The sequence below is a fragment of the Botryllus schlosseri genome, chromosome 13 (genome assembly GCF_051294905.1).
Source record: "Botryllus schlosseri isolate E-star chromosome 13, Bs_hap1, whole genome shotgun sequence".
In the NCBI taxonomy this organism is placed as follows: Eukaryota; Metazoa; Chordata; class Ascidiacea; order Stolidobranchia; family Styelidae; genus Botryllus; species Botryllus schlosseri.
Window position 1 is genome coordinate 305,759 of NC_137248.1, and position 25,102 is coordinate 330,860.

A 25,102-nucleotide genomic window follows, 5' to 3' on the forward strand; every position below is an offset into this window, starting at 1 on the left:
CTTTCAGTCACGACTCGTCTAAGGGTCAGGTTTTGTCATCATGAATTGGAAATCTGGCGAAATAGTGAATCGTCCACTGCATGGTAGCGTTTGCAATTGATGTGATAGTGTCAGGCTTTCGGAGCAATTTAAACGGGAATTTTCACTTTATAACCAGAAAAGATATATGTCACACTTATATATTGACAAATTATTAAAAATCTAAAATGTCGTCGCGGGCCGCACAAAATGCTCTGGCGGGCCGCATGCGGCCCGCGGGCCGCGTGTTAGAGACCTCTGGCGTAATGCGAAGCTACTGCATTCCCTTATTTATGTGGCTGTTATGTATTTTTCATCCATAGCTACGTTTAATTGTGGTATGTGATAGCTACTTGCATAGGCTTCATTGTCGTTGTTCGTGTCCTTTATGCTGTGTTCGACTGCAATCCCTTCAACCCTTTATTGTGGTATATGATAGCCATAGCCATATACCTACAAAGCCTGCGTTGTTGTTTGTGGTCAGTGGTCCCACTCCTAAACACTGGATCTAGTGTATTTTGACTTGACCCAGTGCATTTTCTTTCGAAATTCGGCAAATCTAGTGTTTTTTCACTGAAAAAAATGTAACTGAGGATGCTTTTTTGATGTTCTTCGAATAATTTACACCGGAAGGCCTATACTTGAAGAGATAGTAATTGTTATTTGTCTAAACTTGCCCATTTAGCACAATAGGACCAGTCCTACATGTATCATAGAATGTGGAATAGCAACGGCTATCAGTGTGCAAAGAAAATGCTCTCTCTACACCCGCTGCTGTTGTTATTCACATTTTAGGTCTCTTTATCAGGTGCTTTACGTGCTTGTTGTGTGTGTATGCGGGGGGGGGGGCGTGCCTCACCGGCCATGAACCTCACCGCACGTCACTGGGGTGCTTAAATGGCTGGCGTCTAATGATCCTGTCCCGAACAATTTCTACTGAATCAATACGACTTAGCCCTCTAGTTTACCGCACCACGACCTGACAAATCGATCTCGCCTTCCAACACATGTCACCTTTTTGTCACCTGTCCTATTATATTGCCTTCTTTTACTTTTCATGCTGTCTGCATGCCTCCTTTTTTACATCGCCTAGGCCAGGTGGGTGTCTGATTTCGAAGACTACCCCGAGTCGTTTCGATACCTTCCTATCTTTTATTGTATCTTGTGGTGTATTGAAATGATGAAATTTTTAGCAATGAATTGAATTGAAATCAAACCGCCACTAGATTACCATATAATGAAAAGGCAGGAGGGTACCGTGACGACCTGGATTAGTAGTCTTTTAATCAGACACCTTCGGAGGGTAGGCGAAGTGACATGTTGCGAAACACTGGCGGTGTTAGGTAGGTTACCTGAATTATCAAAACTGCTAAAGCGTAACGGCATCAGAGGAGATACGGTATAGGGAAACGCCTAAGATGAGGCCATAAAATACTTTAATTGCAGAACTACGCTGCACGTCAGTAGTTTCTTTGACTCTTTACCGACAAGATAGCGTAATGGTGAAGCGTCCGGCTTCTTGATTGGTAGGTCGTGGGTTCGGTTCCCGGCCGGGTCAGACCAAAGACCTGATTAGTAACACTGGTATCAATGACCTCCCTTCTTGGCGCTCCTGCATTACTGGGATAGCATGGAGGGGTGGTGTATGACTTAAAAAGCCGTAAACGCTATATCTGCACTTCCTTGTCCAGCGGCATATGCACATCATGCACTCATGGTACGCATATGCAGTGCACAGATCGTGCGTACGTGTATCGTGAGTCGGTGTATATGCCGCAAAAAACATCAAGGACAAAAATAAACTTCGTCCTTTCCTTTCAATTGAACTGACTTCCCCGTAATAAGAAATCAAGTCGAAATCTTGCATATTCAAACGTTCTATAATGAATAATCTATTTCATAAATTCAACTACAATTACAGCAAGAATGGAGGAAAAGGTTGCAGACAACTAGCGATTAGAACTTGTGTACAATATATGAATTTTGGGCTTGATTCAGCAACAATACAACCAGCCACATCTGTGCTACTGACTGGGTTCACTGGATGTAGAACGCATTCCGATGAAACAAACAGGTTACATTCATGCTTCATAACCTGAAAACTCTGAAAGGCATCAACGATAGGAATTTGCATATAAGTTCGAAGCAGGTAGGGCTGGGCGTGATGATTAGAGTCTTGAACAAATGAACAGAGTTGAGCAGCGAGAGGTGATTATTTCGAGCACTAAAATTGCCAGAGTTGATCCAGCAACGAGAATTATCGTTTTAAAACTATTTTCCACTATGGCAGCCTCGAACCCCTGATTGGTCGCATCGCAGCTTATGAGACATGTATTACATGTGTACACACGTTACTGGAATGACATATCTGTGAAGTAGTGATCAACCCAGAGCATTGTCATAAAGTGCAACGATGTAGGTATGGTCCTGGTCGAATAATAATCGAATGAGTTGGGTATTCGAACTTGCCCAGCCCTGCTAGCAAGTTGACGACTGATTTTGGATGCAATTGCAATTCATGAATTGTGTAAGTAGTTATAAAAACGATGGCAATGATAGTACAGTCAGGTGCAATAAATATGTAATAGGATCTGCATTCAAATACGGGCACTCAAAATTCTCAGATTGAGGTCAGTGTTTTCTTTTCTTGCTCGGTCAGTTCCGGATGCCAGATATCGACGATCAGAATGAGACGGAAACTTTCCGCCTCTTGCCAAACTTCGTGTTCAAAAGAATCGTCAAAAATCAGAACCTTCCCCTCGGTCCACGTCCTGAAAAATTGACAGCAATGTGAGGCAGGGTTGTAATCACTCGAGTCGCAATTTTTCATCGACTCGACTAAAGGCATTTTCATAGACTCGAATTTGTGTATTGACTCAACACATTCTATATGACTTATTAAAGTCTCGTATATCAGGACGAATAATTGAAAAATAGGTCCAGAAAATGCCTTTTATCTGCATTGAATAAACATGTTTAGAGTGAGAAACATGTTCGTGTTGTTAATCCGAGGCCTTCGATATCACCCAAAAGTTTCTCAGAAGTGAGTTGAACCCGACTTGAACTCGATACTGAACATGAAACACTTGAGCATTATGACTCGAGTCAAAACTATAAAAGTCAAATTGACTCACAACTCGGAACCTAGTGACTTGAGACTTGGTTACAACCAGACATGGGGTAATCGCGATTAGTAATCGTAATCGATTACGACGATTACAGCATTTTCAAGTAATCGTAATCGCAATCGATTACATTCGAAAAAATCCCGAAGTAATCGTAATCGTAATCGACTACTTCCCATATTTAATCGATTTCTTTGTGAAAGAACGATTACTTTTTATTTGTACAAGGACTGTGACACAAACTGAACACTCGTGAACAAGGAAGAGATATTATACCGAGCACAAACGTCTGATTTTCAAATACCAATGCTCATGCTCATTATTACGTCTCAGAGGTAGCCTATTAGCTTTGCTCGTCTTTGCGTAGGAAGTATCCACACATAGTAAATAGATATTCAATGTACATTTGTGTGATTGTAAGAAAACCCACCGTGCTGTATATCGGTTTATCAATACATTCCAGACGCCACTATACCTCGCATCATGATAATTAATCATAATCACCTCTCTGCCTAAGTTAAAATAGCAACTTTTGTATTGATGTTTGGTTATGCTTAGTTAAACTATACAATGTAATAGTTCTAATTCTATAGTTAAATGCAGTTTCACCGTTTCTGTCTTTAGAGCAGTAGGCCTATATGGTACGAACGTACAGTAGACAAAGGTTTAAAATTCTGTACTCGCCAAATAAAACATCACGACTTCCACAACGAAAGCTGCTGATATATATCATCATAACGGGACCGTTGTTTTGCCGTTTCTCGTAATGGCAACTTGCATTACATTATCTGCATAAAGTTGAAGGCGGAATTTTTGTTCACTTTCTGTTATTCTCATAATATTCTACCCAAAACGGGTCGCTATTTCACAATTCTTTACTGAACATTTGGAACTGCCGCCATAGCCATCGGCTTATATACCATGTTAGCGTGGGTTGGAGCTAGAATCAGGATAAAAACAACAAAAGCGTCCCCCAACCAAACTTTGGTCTTGGGCTCCCATAGGGTAGTCAATTTTTAAGTTGAAGATTTAATTTCGTCAATAATACTGGTAATTGCATTATATTGCATTTCTAATCCTATCTCAGCGCCCGATGGTCAGAATTACCTGAAGAGCGGGGGGGCGTAATTCATAATTATTACATCTGGTGTCTTGCAATAATTACATTATTGTATGCTGTTAATTCGTGACCTCCTGTCTGTTGTATAGCAAAAAGATATTGATTGTAGAGGCCCAAACAGCTGACTAAAAGAAAAACTTGCGTGAGACGCACACACAAATTGTCATGTCTAATGCTCTGTGGGTGCCCGGGTGGCATTTGCATCGTGGGCTCGGATTGGAAGGAATGGACTAATAGTCACGCCCACCCAGCGCGGCTATTACCAATGGACACATACCCTAAGTTTTGGCCAATGTCTTTCTTTAATAGCACACTTCGTGGAGTCTCATGTTGGCCGAAACTGCATATGTCTTTTGACGTGTCGAGGAGCGGTATTGACTGGCACCTAAATGCCCATTACTATGAATTATGCATGCTTTATTTCTTGAGGGGGAGACGTATGCATTTCGAAATCAAGCTATCTAGAGACATTTAAATCGCAAAGCTCAAAGAGAAATTCCAAGTTAATGAAATCTCTCGAAAATGCTCTATATGCTTCCCTGCTTGGCGCTCATGCATTACTGGGATAGCATGGAGGGGTGGAGCATGACTTGGAAAGTCGTAAAGGCTATATCTGCACTTCCTTGTCCAGCGGCATATGCACATCATGCACTCATGGTATGCATATGCGCTGATCGTGTGTATGTTTATCATGAGTCGGTGTATATGCCGCAAAAACATCAAGGACAAAAATAAACTACGTCCTTTCCTTTCCTATAATTTATGTTGGTTTACAAAATACTTTTGAGTCCCCTCCAACCACGCTCCCCACCCTATTGGGGAATTGGGGGTGCGGCAGTTATGGAGCTGGCAAGAATGCAAATCATTGGGTGCGATAAACCGTCTATAAAATGGGCAATGGGTACATTATGACGTAACAAGGAAATGTCCCATCCTGTTTAAAGACAGTTGGTATATCATTGCGCCGTTTCAGCGCAAAACATGTATTGTCTTCCAATATAACTACTATGATGCAAAATAAATGTAATCGTGAGTAATCGTGATTACTTTGCCAATGTAATCGTAATCGTAATCGACTACTTCCCGATTTTGCTGTAATCGTAATCGTAATCGCGTGATTCAGAAGTAATCGTAATCGCAATCGATTACATTCATGAAGTAATCACCCCATGTCTGGTTACAACCCTGATGCGAGGGTCGCACTCTCTTGAGAGCTGACTTGTTCAAACGGCCAATCTAATAAGTTGAAGGTCAACGAACTGCTGTTGGCGAGGACTTCTAGTTACAGTGGCAGCTTTTGAAAATCCAGCAATTTATACATATACAAGTCTGCATCGGGCAATCACAAGTTTGACGCAAAGAGCATTTTCAAACGAACCTCATTTCCCCAGCGCATGCGAGTCGAGCCCCGCTGCCAGTCCTCGGAATAACGAGTCCGAGATGCATTCGGAGCCTGCAGTTGGTGGGACCGGTGTGCGGCCAAACGTGCGTCCCGGGCATCATGACACTGCAACAAGGAACGTGTCAAAACGAGAGCTTGACATGATTATCCATTCGCCGATCATATTAGGTGGATATCGCATCGACCAGCAGATGTAAAAATGATCGGCATTGATTGTTTGTGCTCAAGTAGAGGTGACAATTTTCTAGTAAGACAAAGCAAGTGTTCTAGGCGTTATTTTGCTCTAAAAACTGGAAATTGCTTATCGGGATTAGTCTAGAATCACTTGGATAATTAATGCAAGTAGCCATACTTTAGTGAAGTATGGTACTTTGAAAAAGTAAGAGTGTTTCGTGACTGACCAGGTGCGTTTCTGTGTTTACAGGTGTTCAGATGCAGCCTTTCTAGTTGACGTTATGACAAGAATACAAATGGATGTAAAGCTAATAAATGCTCTAAAATTTTGGAAACGTGCCTCAAGCCATATCTTTTGAATATAGGCTGAATATTTCAGGGTGCCAGTTACCGGCTTTATCGTTATCCGGTCAAAAATCAGATATCTGTGGAGCTCTAGTACCAACATTCATTCTAATTCAAGCTAGAAATCAAGCACCTGAATTTGACTTGACCTCGTCGACACCCGCGTGCGTTTGGCATTCGTTCAATGATAGAACAAGTCTTCGGGACGCGTCGGCAATTGTTCTCGTCTCGATGCCCTGTTCATGAAACACACTTTAGATCAAAAGAATAATCTGCTGTTCGGTTGCCCAACATTTGAGCAAGCGACTTCATAACCTGAAACCGAAAACTAGTTTTAGATACCCTGCCCGAAACAGACCCATTCCCCAACCCGAACTTTAAGCAGGGGTGCTCCTTGGGGCCAGCATTGCTACTCAAGTACAAGTAACGTTCTACATTTCTACTCTATTGCAATTACGAGTAGCGACATGTAAAAGCTACCGCGGCATTCCAAGCCGGAGTGCAAAATAAAAGGACTCAATAATAGTAATCAAGCAGTTTCAAAACGTAGATTTGCTGGAGCAGTCGCATACTTTTGTAGTCCGTAGGAGGTGGCTAATTTCAAAAATACCAAACAACACGCAATTGGACTCAAGCTGCAAAATCCCAAAATTTTCAAAAGTAAACAGTTTCATGCAAAAGCCTATTCATAATCATCAAGTGTACAAAGTCAGTATTTTTGCCTAAAACCTGATCAAGGACAAGTGGGAGGAGTCTAAAACCGAGCCACTTTGGCAAACAGGCAAAATCTACTGGAATACTTTGAAACAGTGGAACATGATACTGTGTTGCATGCAGTAGATAAATCGAGTTGTCTATTAGACTAATTTGATCAAATTATATAATTTGTTGCATGTTTCTTTCGTCTCATTTTAATTCTAATCTAATATATGACATGTTTCTACGCACTCATTTTACTTCCAATCTAATTTCTGGATTTCCTGAAATACTACAGAACTGTACCGTGCAAAACGAGCCAAGTTCGCCGTACAGACAATTGCTGTTCTCGAGCTTATGAGAATCAAATCTGGTTTTCATTTGATTTCAGAGTTTTCGTGAATTCAGTAATTCTAATCCAATTCGGAAAAGCCTGTATCGCTATCATTCTAATTCTAATCTAATTTGGAAAAAAACAGTGTAGTTATCATTCCCTACCTCTAGCAAACAAGGTGAACTGCCTCCATTCTCCGGTGTCCTTCAACGATTCCTCCTCAAGTAGAAAAAGTCCTTTCTCCATGTCCATAACAGATAGCGCCTCGTCTCGGATGCTTTTCCAGTTGCTCTCAAGCCTCTGGAATCACGTTGTAGTCGAGTCATTTTCCTCAATTTTCAATAGTTATTCAAGTAAATACAATCCGGAAATAAAGGTAAATTTAGCACGAAATTGTGGTTGCTCGACTAAGAAAAAGGGTCGTCGCTTACATTCGAACTACAAATTCACTGTTTCGCGTCATTTATGCTCATTTTCACTCCAATCTACCCATCATCGTAGCTCTAAAGGGTGTTAGAGGAGGACGAACTGCCAAAAAGGAGGACATTTAGGCGTCTTCGGAGGGCATTTTCAAAAACCGGAAATAGGAGGACGTTTGGTGACCCTAATATAAGGTACATATTTGAAGTTTCCACATCAAAAATACCGCATCATAATGACGATTCACTCGGGCACTCGATTTTGCCTAACCCTTCATCGTTTCAAGTACTGACTTTATAATACCTCTCTGCAACGTTCCCATATGTCAGTTTCCAGATTTCGGCGGCCCATAAGAGCGTAATTATGACCCTGTTAATGAGCTACTTACTTACTTATGCAGTTTTCAAAGGTAGCGAACTCTACTTGTATTCGAAGAAATACTCCTACTAATTGCCGATACTAATTTGACCACCTCTGCATGGCAAATCATACCCGAACGTATTCTTTGACTCCTGCTTCTTCCGGGGTCCAAAATGGTTTCCCGGTCAAACGTTCCACGTTGTAGAGCGATCGTTGATATTTGGACCGAAACAGACCTCTCTCCGCACCCTGCTCGTAGACAGCCTTGGCCTGAACAAAACTTGTCATTAACATAACGTGGATTTGATGATATTGACCAGATTTGATATGGATTTATGAGTATTTTGAATCTGAATTTGGAGTTCTACCTGGACACATCATTTCTAATAGTTTCTGAATTTTGATGTGACTCTTGAATTGATTTCAGCCATCAGCAGATTTGAACTTATATAGACATGACACCAGAGTCCGATCAATTATGGGTTTGGCGATCTCGTCAAGTTGATGTAACACTTTTAAAGGAATATCATTATCTGCCATTTGAGGAAAAATACTATCAATTTTCATGACGTCACAGCATGGCAATAGGAAGTCCGAGAACTATAATCTCCGGCTGCTAGACTAGAAATATTGATCTATTTCTTAGCCTATAGCTTAAAGCATAGGTCTCAAACTCAAATGTGCTCGCAGGCCAGTTTTCCAGTTTTGACGGCGCCGCGGGCCGCATCATTTATAATAGGGGTATTATATGTCTTTCCAAGTAGGCCTTTATTTGGCGGGAATGAATTGTCCTATTGAAAGTGAACCGATCCAGCAGACTGACAGTAAACATACATCGTCAAACTGTGATTTACTCTTGTATCAATTTAGGACTGACACGAAAAGAATCATCACATTTATAACTATTTGAATAGAATTGTTGTTGTACTTGATATATATTAATTATAAGATATAGCCACCATACGGGCGGACAAGTGTATGATGCCATCATAAACTCTATCGGGTTATAATTTTTCAGCTACTATGAATATTTTGAATTCAACAGATTGATAATGGAGACTGATCTGATATCAAAACATTTTTAAGTTGAGCATTGTAATTCCAATCCAGGCTATTAATCTCATGGCCAAATATGTTCAAATATAGGAGCAGAAAAAATATAAATATAATATAAATATATTAATGAATGTGTCCTAGTGATTGAAATGCCGGGACGCCGAACGGCCCATTGCTGTTAAATCGTTGGAGCGTACCACTACGGTACTCGGTAGGCCTACCTTCAAGTGGCCTTAATAACATGGTTTAGCGACCGAAGATGTAACTAACAGATTGCCAATGGTTGCAATACCTACTTGCTTAGTTAGCGAAATACCAAGTTGCGATTGTCTGATCTATTACGATTCCCCTTGCACGCGATTAGTTTTTTGCGTCTATGGTTTTAACAAATTCACGGCATTCCTAGTCACTCTAAGTCCATTCAAGTCATTTTCATTTTGCCATCGAGTTAGCCCAAGTCTCAGTAATTCTAAGAAAGGTCACGTTCAAGTCCAACTCACAAATTTCAGTCACGAATCGTCTAAGGGTCAGGTTTTATCATCATGAATTGGAAATGTGGTGAAATAGTGAATATTCCACTGCATGGTAGCGTTTGCAGTTGATGCGATAATGAAGTTTGATGAATAGTTTAAGGCTTTCGGAGCAATTTAAGAGGGAATTTCCACTTTATAACCTGAAAAGATATATGTGACACTCACATATTGTCAAATTATTAAAAATCTAAAATGTCGTCGCGGGCCGCACAAAATGCTCTGGCGGGCCGCGTGTTTGAGACCTCTGGCTTAAAGTGTGCAGATGCAGCCATTCCAGTTTATTTCATATCCAAGCATAGCAATGACCATAAAGCTGCTCAAATAGATGCTGCAAAGTTCTGAAAATGTGCCTTAAGCTGGACGCCATATCTGTTGAATATCGGCTGGACATTCAGTTATCAGAATAGGTGGTGGTTATCAGATTTATCAGTATCGGGTGAAAAATCTGATATTGGTCAGGCTCTCCAGACATGATACCAAAGTTATGATTGAATTTGATAATAATAAACTAAGGGTCATTCACCCACCTCGGCTGTCCTGTTAGTACGATGCAGCGCGTCACCTAGATGGAAATAAAATTTTCCTTCCTGGGTCCCGGGTTCGTTCGAGTCCGTTCCTTTTTTCAGCAACGGAATCGCTTCCTCCCAAGAACCCTCCTGCTTCACAATGAATCCCATGTGCACCAGCGCAAAGCCGTCGTTTGGGGCCAACCTCAATACCTGAGAGATATTCGGTAAAAAAATTGGCTTTGAAAGAGATTTGAACAACTGTAATTTTGTAGATTCATTACAGCAAAATGCAGGTAGTCTAATTCTAATCTTATTAGGGAAATGTGTCTATGCTCTTCATCTATCATTAAAATGGATACTGTCGTTGACACCATGAATTGGCGAAGATTGCCACCCGCGCGTGCAGCAATCAATAACCTATTCGGTCTCGCGTTCAAACGGCAAACCAACTCAGCAGGAGATCGCTTGCTGTTGCGCAGGGCAGACGCTAATTGGTGGCAACACGCTTCCCGCTAATTGGCAGCGCGTAACACTAATAATACGAATTACGGGGCATGTCTGAATGTGATGCGTGATTAAAACAAACATGAAGAAAGGTGTGATATCAAGTTTTATTTCGAGGGAGATTTTTTCAAGGCTTGTTGTACCCTTAGATAATACGCACCCCGATTAAAAACAAAATTTAGGCATTATACATGGAAAATAACGGTACTTGTGAAATTTCGTGTACCACCCCAAAACATCCTAACAGATGGTACACACAAACAACCCACTACACCCCTAGGACCTACCTCCATAAGGATTGGTGTGTGTGACTCATTTACACCCATTCGAAAGGCGTAAAAGGACAACTTGCTACCTGAAAGTCCCGCTTAAACCCACGCTACGGTGTAAATCTGATAGATAAACCTATTTTTCAACCCATAATTTACAGCGCACTGCTGTGAAACTACATGAATACCATCATGAACATAGTTAATCCCAAACAAAACGCTCAAATGTCACTATCTAGTATCTAGTATCCTACTTGTAAAAAAACATTTTGGGTTGATTTCAATTTTGAAAGGCCCACCGGACCAACAAATATATTTCGAAATTTTACCACTCCACAACCTAAAAATGGTCGACAACCACTGTAGGCCTACTCATTTTTGACTGAACTTTTCAAGATAATTCTAGTTAATTTTAATAATTAGAGCAAAAGGCGGGTAATGTGATTGTAATCCAGTTTATGAAATGTTTCTATGCTCTATGAACTTAAAATTTATACAAATTCAGTTTAGTTTTTGTTGTATATCTATCTAATTCAGAATTGAATTCAATTTCCAAGCTTTTGCGCATCCAGTAATTATAATTGCAATCCAAATCGGAAGAACGGTACCTATCCGTCTAATTGCAGAGAAATTCTGAGAGCTGAATATTTTCTGCATTTAAAGCGGTCGAAAAGTGTGCACACCTCTTGATAAACTTTCTTAGCAGCTGAATTTTTGCCCAGCATCAGGAAGCGGACTCCCAGTTTATTCAAAATCGACACGTCTTTCGGATAGAGTCTGGCCAGAGTTCTTTGCGTCTCCAAGGCCGGCTTCATGCGACCTGTAGTCAGCAGTCTTCAGTATTAATAATATTCATCATATAATAATTTATAGAGCACTAACTATCGCAATGCATGTCTAAGATTTGTACGGTACTCAATTAGAAGTAAAAGTAGAAAATGGTAGGTCTGAAAAGTGGTAAAGTAGCTTTCAAAATAGATTAGGTGGAATGTTTGCATCCATTCAATAGTAATCGGAAATGGGTTGCTTTCAAATTTGCAAATAGCTTCTTTGCGTCAACACAAAATGACTGATGATTACCTAATTTTTCCTAAAGAACTGAAAACTGTTGGCGATTGCAGTCTAAAATCTTAACCACTTTAGTAATCAGTGAAAGTAGGCTAAGTCTACTTGATAACTCAAAAGGCAGAAGCATTTTTTACCTACAAGCTATTCGAAATGTACAATTGGAATTAGAACCAGAACTACAAACTTTTCAATACTTTAAACTGGAACTAGAACTACTTGCATTTCAAAACTCGTAACTAGGACTAAAACTACAACTACCTACTTTCTAAACTGTACAACTAGAACTTGAACTACTCAAAAAGCAGTTGACCATAAACTAGATTGTAAATTTGCACAAGTTTGCTCACGGCAGAAATTTCACGGAGCATTCACATACCAAGAAATCCTTCATTTTCACTCTTGGCAGTCAAGGAAAGTTTCTTCAACTCTTTCGGGCAATTCTTCATTTGCACGGCCTGACAAGCACAGTTTCAAACTTAGATTGAACCGATATTTCATAGAGACGGGTTACCGTAGAGAATGCTTCTATAGCGAGTCCGATCATGGGGTTGCTTCGTTGTTGGGATGCCGTCATTTCCGCCGCTTTACCCTCCAAGTATCTGCAATCAAAGTGTAATGCAGAGCTTTTTGAACCTGTTTAACTGTGTTCCATTTAGATTTACATACACATGTGGCGCACCCAGGGTTGTAATGACTCAATTCGAGTTGAAATTTTTCATTGACTCAAGTCGATTTGTGTATGAACTCGACTTGTACTCCAGTCAGTGAGCATGACTCGACTGAGTCATATGACTCAACACATTCTATGTGAGTGGTGAATCGAAAATGAATCGACTTGACTTGAGTCAAAACTATAAAAGTTGAGTTGACTTGCGACTCGTGACCTTGTGACTTGGTTACAATCCTAGTAATGCAACAGTGAAAATAAACAAATCCACTGACTTTGCTTTCGGACAATCCGGGTTCGTCTTCGTGAGATCTTTGAAAAACTTCCAAGCCTTCTCTCCTTTCTTTTGCTGCAGTAATTTCTCTCCTATTTTGATCTCGCTCAAAATTCTCTTGTCTTCATCTGACAAAGTCTTTGGTTTTTTCTTCTTGGTCACTTCGCCTGGATCTTTGATGAAAAGTAGGCTGTCTATCAACAGGGCTGTAACGACTCAATCACAATTTTTCATTGACTCAACTTGACTTGAGTCAAAACTATAAAAGTAAGGCTAACTTGTGACTTGTTTACAACCCTGTCTATGGCCGGTGTCTATGTGGCAATAATGACCATGAAGTTCCAATACTATATTATTCCTTGTTACATGAAAATGGAATTGTAAAATGCGGCCGTGATATGATAAACACCGATGACAGCCAGCGTAATCACAATCGAAGTCAGAAATTTTTGGTTTTTCTCAAACGAAATAAAATATCGCGCAATCAGCTGCGATAACCTCTCAAATTTGCGGTTCATTTTGCCGCTAAATTTCGACACTTTCGTACAGAAATCACATAACGTAGGAGACTTCTTTATAAATTCGTAAAATGTCAAGCATTTTCTCCCAGCAATCTTCAGAGAGCGGAAGATATCATTTAAAGTCGTGTTGAGTAAGTTATTTACAATATTACGTGTCGCTATCTCACTCTTACCGTTCGACAAGGGTATTTCTAATCTTCTCAAACCAAGATTCTCAAAGATGGAAGCAAAAAATTGGAACACATGACAAGTTCGATCTACAATGCGAGACAAACGCTGTTTCAGCTTCTTTTTCATAGAAACCATTTTCATATTTGTATCGTCATATTTGTTACCATTCATCTGACTTTCGCTGTCAAAATTCTCCAAATAAGCGTTCTGCTGCTTACAGATGATAGGATTCGAGTCGAGCACACCAACGCCATTTTTCACCACTTTCGGAACAGGCAATATACGATGGACTAAGTGGTTCAAACGGTCGGAATTTTTCAAACGATCAGCAATCGATCCACAATTTTGATTCATTACTTTTCTCTTGCCATTTTGTGTCATTTTGTTCGTAACGATATCTCTAGTAATTTTGATTAAATTTGAGTGAATTATGCACGTTTTAGCTGATTTCCTTGCAGACCGCGGTAGGGATGCAAATCTCTCGAAATTTATTCTGAGAAACGAGGGTTTTTGAAAGGGGCTTGGAAGAGAAGATTTGAGAGTCAAAAAGTGCTTTCCGCGCTTCACAGGATTGAGAGGTGTCGTTCTAATTTGTAGAAACACATTCGCGCCACAAACTCGCGACCAATCGGCAATTTTGTTTGAAACTCTCAAATGAAGAAGAAGTATGCGATGAGCTTGGATTTTGCTTGTGAGAGCAGGAGAGGAATTAGAAGTTCGTAGAGAGTTGTTCGCCGGGAGTATTTCTTGTTTCATAGTTTGTGTTTTCAGATTCCCTCCGTTTCTTGCGACAATTTCGTCTTTGAAGAGAAGAAAAGAAGTGACAGAACAGAGGTTCGAGTCCAGACTTGTACAAACTACCATCTTGTTGGTTGACGGTCAATTAACTTCCGTTTTCTTGACTAGTTCTAGTTGCAGACTTTAAAGTGAGTACTTATAGTCCTTGTTGAGCATTAAAGAATCAATTTAGTTGTCGGCCAACTAGAAAACGCACGTCATCATTTGGCGGTCGGAACCCCCCCCCTTTGATATGACAAATCTATATCCACTTCGGAATTTAATCTAGTTATTTGTCTTCTAGTTAGTTAGTTGTGGTTGTTAGTTCTGGTTCTAGTTGAGAGTTTTGAAAAGTATGGACTTCTATTTTCGCTTCTAGTTTGGCATTTTGAAAATCCAGTAGTTTGTACAAGTGTGTTTGAGTCACATTACAAGACAGAGATGGTCAAGAATTACGCGTACCATCAGACCAAGTTTACATGAAATCCATCTTTGATCAATTCCAAACAAGGCCCATTGACCTCGGGGTCTTAAATCAAGAAAATTCACAAACCTTTTGCTGCTTTCTCCCCTGAGTCGCTCTACGAAAGTAAAATCAGTGAAACTATCGCGCAAGCGTGATGCAGCAATGAAAAAAGTTACCTTGGTTGACGTTTTCGGGGCCTCGACTTTCGGTTTGTCTGCTTCGACTGTAACAGGGATGAATTTTATTATTCGGAAACTTTGAAATTTTCAGTGTGGATGGTTGATGACACTCAAAGTATTATGGCTCACCTACTTGATCCGTTTCCGCCTTGGATTCAACGACAGGTTCAGTATCTCGACTTCCAAGATCTACAGGAAAATTAGCATATATAAACATGAGGCAAACGTCGCTGCTAAATACTATGATCATTGTTTGGTCACAAGAAGGGCTGAGCACAATGATTCCGAGTACTCGAATACAAATTGAGTATGAATTGTAACAATTTGAGTGAAGTAGTAGCATATGTTTTCTTTCTAGTACTAAAATTACACATCACTTTAGTCTAAGAGTTAAATTATTATGAGAATTATAGTTTCGATACCATTTTCCCGTCGTACAAGCTTGGAAACCTCGACTTGTCGTTACCAATGTTCCCTCCAAGCTGCGCACGTGCGCAAATGCGCAGTGCTGACAAGGTCTCAGCGCACAGAAAATCCAAGATGCGCACAAAAAATGCCAAATGATGACCTTTTTTTTGTCGTTACGCACTGTTTTCCAAGCGTTTGCGCAGTGAGTTGGTGACATGGTGAGTGTGCGCAGACTCGTCAAAAATGAGAGGGAACATTGCTCGCAACACATTATACAGAATATTAAGTTCAAAGATACGTAGTTCAGTGTAAATTACACTTCTGCAAAGTCGTGATCAACCCACAGCATTTTCAGAAAGTGAAATAAAATAGGCATGGTCGAAAAAAGTACAAAGTATATATTAAATGTGATATAGAATTGGCATTGTGTTCTTTGTGGTGGCGTAAAAGGTACATATTCTAACTTGCCACATCTTTCACTGAGCTATGATGTGATAATGAGTGTGAATGATACTCAGCTACTCGATTCTGCCCAGACTTGTCATAAGTTAGCCCCCATGCATTTATAGCAACAGCACATGCACTAAAAACACAAGCGAACATCGTGACATCATACCGATGATTCTTTTCAAACGATTAGATGCTGACATCAAAGAGGTTCGACGTTTGTCGATGATGTGAAACCGAGCTGAGAGAGAGAATGGAAAAAAGGATGCAGATGGAAAAATGGAAAAAGGTGAAGATGAGAGCAAAACCTCGTTCCGCCACAAAGAAATCCGAGATAAAGTCGTCCATAGCAGAAAGTAGGTTTCCAAAAGAGCGCAAAGGGTGACGCACAGAGTCATACTGCAAAGGGTAGAGGGATGCAGCAAATTCTGCAATATCTGTCCGTGTTAGTCTCGTGCCACGACCTGAAGATTAGTGAGGTTGGAATCACTTGTTGTCAGTATCCACTAGGGCTGAGCACAATGTTTCGAGTGTTTGAATCAGAATCGAGTCTCAATTCTAATCACTCGACTGGTGAGACTTTTTCCACTACTGATATTATACATAGACTCTTTGCCAGTAAGTGCTAATGATCAACACGAATTAAAGGATCGGTCCTAAACTTATAATCATTCCAGTCGAGTAGTAAGAGACTGAGAGCACTGAAATAATGCAACCCTTGCCATAAGAGTTAATTTTTCAACGAAAACTATAGTTTCGATACTCATTTTTGTGTAAGCCTTCAGACATCCATTGGTCACAATGCAGCATATAGCTACCAAGAGTTGATTGATCAATGGGAATTATAGCTTTGATAGCATTCAACTCACCATTGTGGAAGGCTGCAAACCTCGATTGGCCGTTTCGCAGCATACAAAACACGTAGTACAAAGCTACGCGTGTCAGTGGAAATATCGTATCTGTGAAGCCGTGATCAACACACAGCATTGTCGCAAAATACAATGAAATGGGCATGGTCGAAAAAATACCAAAATCGTATTTAATGTGATGTAGAACTGGCATTGTGTTCTTTGTGGTCGTGTAAAAGTACATATTTGAAATTTCCACGTTTTTCATACTTGCATCGTCATAAGAAAGATGTTTGATACTCGATCTAGAATCGAATCACTCAGGCACTCATTTTGCCCAACCCTAGCCTTAACACAACACCTTCCGTACTTAAAATAGCTTTATAGTCCACCACTCCGAAGTAGGCCGTTGTTGCCAGACCCCACGTGACGACTGTCATCACCACAAGTATGGAGATCAATTTTTTGTTGGTGGGGGGCGAAGATTCTATCTGTAAAAAGCATATACGGTCAGCAACAAAGTACATTTACTCTTTGAAATAACCTAGTAGGTTGCAATACTCACTCGAGTGGTGTGAATCGTAAACTACTTCTACTTCACAGTTTTCTATTTTTTAGCCAAATTAGGCCTAGAATATTCACTTCTTTACTTACTCAGAGATCACTACTTCTGCCTCTACTTGAGTAGAAATTTACGACACAACCTCTATTTCAACTTGAGTACCAATTTTGAACACTTTGATCACCTCCGCTGAATATTGGTATGACGGTATCGTCCATCAGAGGTAAAAAATATCGGCGATTTCCGTGACGTCACAACATGGTAGTGGGGAGTCAAAGAATTGTGATCTGCAGCTGTTAGACGGGGAATATTCATTGGAAATGTACCCTAAGCTAGATGCCATATATTTCGGATATCGGCCATGGCCGAATATATCGGGGATATTTCATATAGGCCTATAGGCTATAATTTATCGATAGCGGCTCAAAAATCCGACATTGGTGGTGTTCTAGCAGATTTGTAACCAAGTCGCAAGGATCCGAGTTACAAGTCAATTTGACTTTTATAGTTTTGACCGAGTCAATTCGGGTCATTTTCAATTCACCACCGAGTCAAGTATGAGTCCAAGTCAGGTAATAAAGGCTCAAGTTATAGTGTTAAGACTCGAGTCAAAGCCCAAGTTATAGTGTTTACCGTTCAGTATAGAGTTCAAGTAGGGTTCAACTTGCTTGAATTATCGGTCCTGATTTAATGAGGCTTGAATAAGTCATAACGCATGTGTCAAGTCATATTGACTTGGTTGAGTGATGCGCAATGACTCTGGTACAAATCAACTCAATACACAAATTGACTCGAGACGAGTCATTTTTCAATTACGAAAATGTCTCTAGTCACGCCTACACTAGTCAACAAAAACTGCGACTGGAGTAGTTTCAACGCTGGGTTCTAGATAAGAGATTACTGACCTTTGCAGTTCCTACGTCATCACTCTTTGATTTCTGTGCATCTGTAAAATAAGGAAAGGCTGATTGTGAAATAGAACTGTATTAAATCCGCACAGAACATCCGAAATCCCACCTTGCACACGAAGCCTCGCATTATGATACCTTGATTTGTTGGTTTTTACATCATAGCCATGCAAGTTGCTAGGATAAACTCCAGACATTGGGACACACTGGCAGTGCCGGCCAGGGCTATTACTTTAATCGGAAATTGAATAGCAAAATAGAAAGGACAAAATAATTTTATGCATTCTTATTTCCAATGAGGGATTCAATCCAGACTTGGACAACTAGATAATTCTAGTTGTCTAATTACTAGACTAATTAGAGCGAAATGCTGGTAATCTAACTCTAATCTAATTCGTAAGATGCCTCTTGGCTCAAATTTTTTGATTCTAATCAAATTTATGAAAGTATTTTATGCTCCAACTTGTGGTTTTCCTGAAAATGCAACACGAGTCAAGCTTGCTGCACAGACATTTGCCATTGCTCTCTTTATGAGAATAACCTCTCATTCGATACGGACTGGACTTGAATCAATTTTAAAGTTTCTAGCGAATCAGTAATTCTAATCTAATTTGAAAACAAAATTTAATTCTAATTCTAAACTAATTTGGATTAAACTGTGTACCTGTAATTCTAATTATAATCTAATTGGGGATAAGCTGTCGTAGTAATCAGAGTTATATTCTAATTTGGAAAAGCGAAAATTGGTATAATTGTCCAACTGTAATTCAATCCTTGCGAGTCGTTTGCATCAAGAGGAGACAGCTGGACGTTATGGACACAGGGGCTCGGGCTCATCAAAAATATGGTAATTTTTTCAAACTTTACTGGCAATTTGATATACGGTAATTGTTTGGTTGGCGAAAAAAATGCTGTACATCAAACTAGGCTCAATTTCAACCTTTAGAAACGCAACGTAGAGTAGGCCTAAATGATTTAGATTTATTAAAGAAACTAAATTTCAAATTGTTACGTTGTATAAATAACGATACCAATACATAACAACTTTGGCATAATTCCTACACATAGTCACGAAGTATTGGAGTAAAAACTTCGGATTTGAAAAATAAATACGGTAGTATTTACGGCGAGAAATCTTTCATTAATAATTAATTTGTCAATAATAAGTGAAGACTGAAGAGTTTTTATGGTATCCAAATTTGTTGTGCACAGATTTTTTAGGCAACCCAACAATTTTATAAGGCAGCTAGTAAAATTTGAAAAAAAATCATTTTTTATAATTAATCAAGATTCTCTAGTCTTATAGCTACACTTCTGCACGTTGGAACCGAGCCAAATTTGATGTCCGGAGTGTTTTTAGACAACGTAACAATTTTATCAAGTAGCCAGTGAAATTTAAAAAAGGCTTTTTCTGAACAACCCTACTGGACAACTCATGTTCAAGTCTAGATCCAGACCGATTTTACATACTAGAATCTGGCTGCCACATCATTTCTCATTTTTCACCAAGATTGTGTTTGAGTTACAAGGTTTACACTACTGACTGAAGCTGGTACAACCTGATACAAACTTGCAAACAGAAAGAAACATTTCTGTGTAATAAAACTGACGTCAACGATCTGCTTTAAAATCTCAAGGTGGCACTGCATTTGATCAGCCAATCACACAGCTGCTGCCAAGAGACCATTAACACTTTGTAATCTTTGCAAATAGATAGCGGACCTCTGTGCTAACCCCTTGAGAAAACCAATCTAGTGACCAGATAGAAATCAAACTTCACCTTGGAAAGGGTTAATGTCTAATCCGGTAGCTATTAGTGATGTGATTGCAACAACCCTTTTTAATATGCTTCAAGTTACTTTCTCCTTACTCAAGGCCACAATGAAACGTATTAACATGCAGCAATCAAAGAGGAATAAAATGGATGTTACAAAAAAGAAGGGTATATTTTTTCCCTCACTAAAAATACAACACTCGTCTTATTCAGACCCTAGCCCTACTTCGTTTACTAGCCTATTCTCGCTATTGACATGGTTTTACTTCAAATATTGGTTTAACAAAATCATTTTAAAATCAATTTCTGCGGTTTTAGAAGTAACTACCGTATGCCAGTCGATAGGAACTCCGGGAATTGAGGATGACTAAAAATCACAACTGCATAAGCCTACTACTAAGTCAATTGGGTAATATCATATCAGTTGGTCCAGGCCATATCCCCACTATCTCGAAACATCATGAAAATTGGCATGCTTACAGAGCTTTGTTTTCTGATTTCAGAAATCCAAATTTCAACAAAAAAAGGCAACTAAATCCGAAGGTATGACCGCCCAAAAATTGCCATTTTTGTGATCGCTCAGGCGGAAAAATTGTCAGAAACACAAACATGTAACTTAAATTTGCCATAATTCGATCAAATTAGGGTTGTTGAGGATGACACTTTCACACTTGTTCATTTACATCATACTTGATACTTTGACCCCCACTTTGACTCCTGGGGTTGCATAGTCTGACCTTTAACCCTGTGATTCTGCTCATGTCTTCAAAAATCGCTCATGCGTGGCGTCATTTTCTATTGCAAATATCTTTTGGCTAAGAGGTGGTGTCATCAAATGTAAGGTGTCATTGGAAAGCTCTTGACAAGGACTTTCAAAATCAACTATAACATTCCTCGCTATAGAATCATTACATACCATAAGAGTGCCATGAAACTAACCTGCAAATAACATGTTTTAATTGAAAATCTCACCTTTCTTAACGACACAAACTCTGTAAAACAACTAATTTTACTTTTATTATATATACAGTAGCCTACCTATTGTACTATACACAAGGTAGGCAGTATAACTCAGAACAGATAATTGCTGACATAAATTATGCTGGAAATAATTTTGGGAGATATTTTTAAAATAATGGGGAAAATTTGCTACACAGTTTGAGGTGAACACACAATACTTCAAAAATTAATCAGAATTCACAACTATCGCAATGGTGAGATATTAACAATGCACATATCAGAGTCTTCATGCTGTTGGTGAATCTCCAGTAAAGCTGCGTTCTCTTTCTGGAAATCGAAAAATTAGATACGGAAAAAGAAAAATACAAGAATTGAATCTCAATGTTGAAACAAAGCTTGCCAAGGTTTAACATGTTGATGAGATTCAAGAATTTGTAGGGACGGGAAAAGACGAATATGAAAATGAAGTTGCTTTTGAAATATCGTATCAAAAATATAAGAAAAAACAATAGCCCTAATTCAACAAGACCTCAAAAAATTCAAATCTTAACAATTGGTCAAGAATGAAAATCTCGGAAATTTTTGGAGTAAGTGGAAGGTTGGTGAGAGATGCGAAACAGCAAGAACAAGACACTGGAGTTATTCTTTGCCACCACCACAAAGAGGGAAGATGCTTTCAGATGAAAAAATTGAAAAAGTTGTGAAGTTTTTTGGAAACAGCAAACACAACAGGATGATGCCGGCGTTGAAAGACCGAGTTAACATCAAAAAGAGTGTGTAAAACAACACTGAAAGTCAAAGAAGTTTGGAAGACATATCATCAAAGATAAATATATATCTGATATGTGCAAGTGCATAGTTGATATCTCATCATAATATGAAATCTACCAACCCGCTGACATTGATTTTCGTTATTATTGTCCATTTCATTGTTTAGTGCTGATCGTTGCCCAAATGTATTGTGTAGAATACATAAAATATTGCATCTTATTGCGTTAGTTGTGAATTCTGATTCATTTTTGAAGTACTGTGTGTTCACCTCAAACTGTGTAGCAAATTTTTCTCCAATTTTCAAAAATTATTTCCAGCATAATTTATGTCGGCAATTATCTGTTCTGAGTTATACTGAATACCTTGTGTATAGTGCAATAGGTACTGTATATAGAATAAAAGTAATATTAGTTGTTTTACAGAGTTTGTGTCATGTTGAGAAAGGTGAGATTTTCAATTAAAACATGTTATTTGCAGGTTAGTTTCATGGCACTCTTATGGTATGTAATGATTCTATAGCGAGGAATGTTATAGTTGATTCTGAAAGTCCTTTTCAGGAGCTTTCCAATGACACCCTACACTTGATGACACCACCTCTTAGTCAAAAGAAATTTGCAATTAAAAATGACGTCACGCATGAGCGATTTTCGAAGACGCGAACAGAATCATGGGGTTAAAGGTCAGACTATGCAACCCCAGGTGTCAAAGAAGGGGGCAAATTATCAAGTAGGATGTAAATGAACAAGTGTGAAAGTGTCACCCTCAACAACCCAAATTTGACCAAAATATAGCAAATTTCAATTGCATGTGTAAATTTCTGTCATTTTTTTGCGCTTTAGCGATCACAAAAACAGCAATTTTTGAACGGCCATATCTTCGGTTGTACTGGACCGATTTTCATAAAATTTGTTTTTCTGAAATCAGAAAGGAAAGTTGGTACTTCTTCGGCATTCTCCACTCAGCGACCAGTGTTCCCCATGATCGCCATCTTTTAGTGTTCCCCATAAATACATAAGAATTTATGGTGTTTCACGTGGAAACCAACCGTGCTCACCATTTTCATCTGTTTTCTCTTCACTGGGTTGCGGGAAAGGGAGATTGGAGGTGGGTTAGGGTATCCCAAGATTAGGGGTATAATGAGGGTATATTAGGGTTGGGGAAGAGGGGCTATTAGAATTGGGGAAAAGGGGGATATTAGGGTTGGGGGAAAGGGGGGTTAGGGTATCCCAAGATTAGGGTTAGGGGAACGGGGATATTAGGGTTGTGGGAGGGGGGATATTAGGGTTGGGGGTGGGTTAGGGTCAAAGTTGGGGTGTGGTATCCCAAGATTTGGGTTAGGGGATATTAGGGTTGGGGGAGGTGGAATATTAGGGTTAGGGGAGGTGGGATATTAGGGTTAGGGGTATGATTAGGGGGATATTGGTGTTAGGGGAGGTGGATATTAGGGTTAGGGGAGGTGGGATATTAGGGTTAGGGGTATGATTAGGGGGATATTGGTGTTAGGGGAGGTGGATATTAGGGTTGAGGGAGAGGGTGATGTTAGGGGAGGCGGGATATAGGGTTGGAGAGGGGTGATATTAGGGTTGGAGAAGAGGGTTAGGGACATGATATCCAACCCTAACATCCCCCTCTTCCCAAACCCTAATATCACCCCCTCTCCCTCAACCCTAATATCCCACCTCCCCTAACCCTAATATCCCACCTCCCCTAACCCTATCATAACCCTAACATCCCCATCCCCCCCAACATCTCCCCTCTCCTCAACCCTAATATCCCTAACCCTAATATCCCACCTCCCCTAACCCTATAATCATAACCCTAACCTAATCCTAACCCTAACCGTCCTAACCCTAACATCCCCCTCTCCTTCAACCCTAATATCTCCCCTCCCACAACCCTAATATCCCCTAACCCCAATCTTGGGATACCCTACCCCAACTTTGACTCTTACCCACCCCCAATTCCCCAACCCTAATATCCCCCCTTCCACAACCCTAATATCCCCGTTCCCCTAATCCTAATCTTGGGATACCCTAACCCCAACTTTGACCCTAACCCACCTCCAATCCCCTTTCCCCCAACCCTAATATCCCCCTCAACCACCTCCAACCCTAATACCCACACCCGAATATCCGTCTCTCCAAAGGCACAAAAAAACAATTTATTATTACGTTTATGGTGAGCACTGTTGGTTTCCACGTGAAACACCATACATTTTTATATATTCATGGGAAACATCAAAAGATGATGATCATGGGGGACACTGGTCGCTGAGTGGAGAATACCGAAGAAGTGCCGGAAAGTTTCCCAAGCATACCAATTTTCATTATAATGTGAGAAGGTGGGGGCATATTTTGAAATTTTTCTGGACCACCTGGCATGAACTGACCCAATTCTCAAAAAACATAAGTCCAACTCAAAGATAGGACAGATATGAACAAACCTTTGTCAACGTTGCGTTTCCGAATTTTCCCCATTGTTGAGTTTACAATATTGTATTTTTATGTAATCCTTTATACTGAAAATAAAATAGCTTTCAAACACAGAATAGAACTTCACAGTATAGAGAGAGAGTTGTTTTATTCGTCAACCACGAAGTACATGAAATAGTCAATATGAACATTATTGCATGCACAATCATTAGAGTCCGAAATGAGATATTCTCTATTATTGCCTAACATATGTTGCATTGCATGGTAAAGAATGGGAGACCCGATATGACCGAATTCTTCAAGAATAATATTTCCCTTGAAAGATAATTCCAGCCAGTCAATCATAATCTTCGCAATCACTATCCTATTATAAGGTGAGCCTATTGTTGTTTAGGCCTACTATAGATTTCAGTGTTAGAGCGTTTGACACAATTTCAGTTACAAGAAACATGTCAACTACCACAAGAAGTAGGCCTATAGCAAATTGTTTGATATATTGATATTATCTGGAGGCGTGTACGTTTTGACAAAATAGTGGTATATTTAATTTAGCAAGTTTTAGCAATTGACTAGACTCCATTACCTGTCTTTTAGGCTGCACGATTAAAATTGCCCTTTGTATATTCAAATAGTAAAATACCATTTGTAGAACAACATTACTGCGTAAAAGCCTCGACTATGAACTATGATGATAATTATTTTTTCACCTCCCAATTTGGTAGCCCAATGTAACCAGAATAAAATTCTTTCAGTCTTAATACTAAATAGTGGGTATTCGTAAGTAGCGTCGTTATGGTCAGTGACGAAGTACTCAACTTGATACTTTTTTGAAGCAATTGAGTGTGTTTGACTACTTGCGAAACATGCCAAAATAGTAGCCTACTGTTACTGCTTTTTCCTTAGTTTTTGAAGTCAAACCAGTTGTCTACATCCTACATTTTAGACTGTGTTAAATAGACATCATTATTCAGATACGCTTACATAAGTTTTACGGGTGAAACCAC

The 25,102-nt window shown here is 39.5% G+C and overlaps 1 protein-coding gene across 6 annotated transcripts; it reads right to left on the reverse strand.

Moving 5' to 3' along the window:
* Positions 1 to 1,879: 1,879 nt before the first annotated feature.
* LOC145454701 (aspartyl/asparaginyl beta-hydroxylase-like) lies at positions 1,880 to 24,242 on the reverse strand. 6 transcript variants are annotated; one of them, XM_080332688.1, is made up of 18 exons: positions 24,110 to 24,242; positions 18,159 to 18,199; positions 17,062 to 17,182; positions 16,152 to 16,307; positions 16,013 to 16,084; positions 15,118 to 15,177; positions 14,986 to 15,032; positions 14,897 to 14,924; positions 12,876 to 13,047; positions 12,445 to 12,532; positions 12,310 to 12,388; positions 11,549 to 11,685; positions 10,111 to 10,302; positions 8,127 to 8,264; positions 7,379 to 7,514; positions 6,318 to 6,420; positions 5,642 to 5,770; positions 1,880 to 2,789 (listed from the first exon to the last, which is right to left on the reverse strand). In XM_080332688.1, the coding sequence occupies exons 1-18, from the start codon at positions 24,141 to 24,143 to the stop codon at positions 2,639 to 2,641; spliced, it is 1,884 nt and encodes a 627-aa protein (XP_080188814.1). In that variant the 5' UTR covers positions 24,144 to 24,242; the 3' UTR covers positions 1,880 to 2,638. The 6 variants fall into 6 exon arrangements, with proteins under 6 accessions (XP_080188814.1, XP_080188813.1, XP_080188815.1 ...); XM_080332687.1 differs by lacking the exon at positions 24,110 to 24,242 and adding an exon at positions 18,271 to 18,789; XM_080332689.1 differs by lacking the exons at positions 16,013 to 16,084; positions 24,110 to 24,242 and adding an exon at positions 18,271 to 18,782.
* Between the last annotated feature and the right edge of the window lie 860 nt (positions 24,243 to 25,102).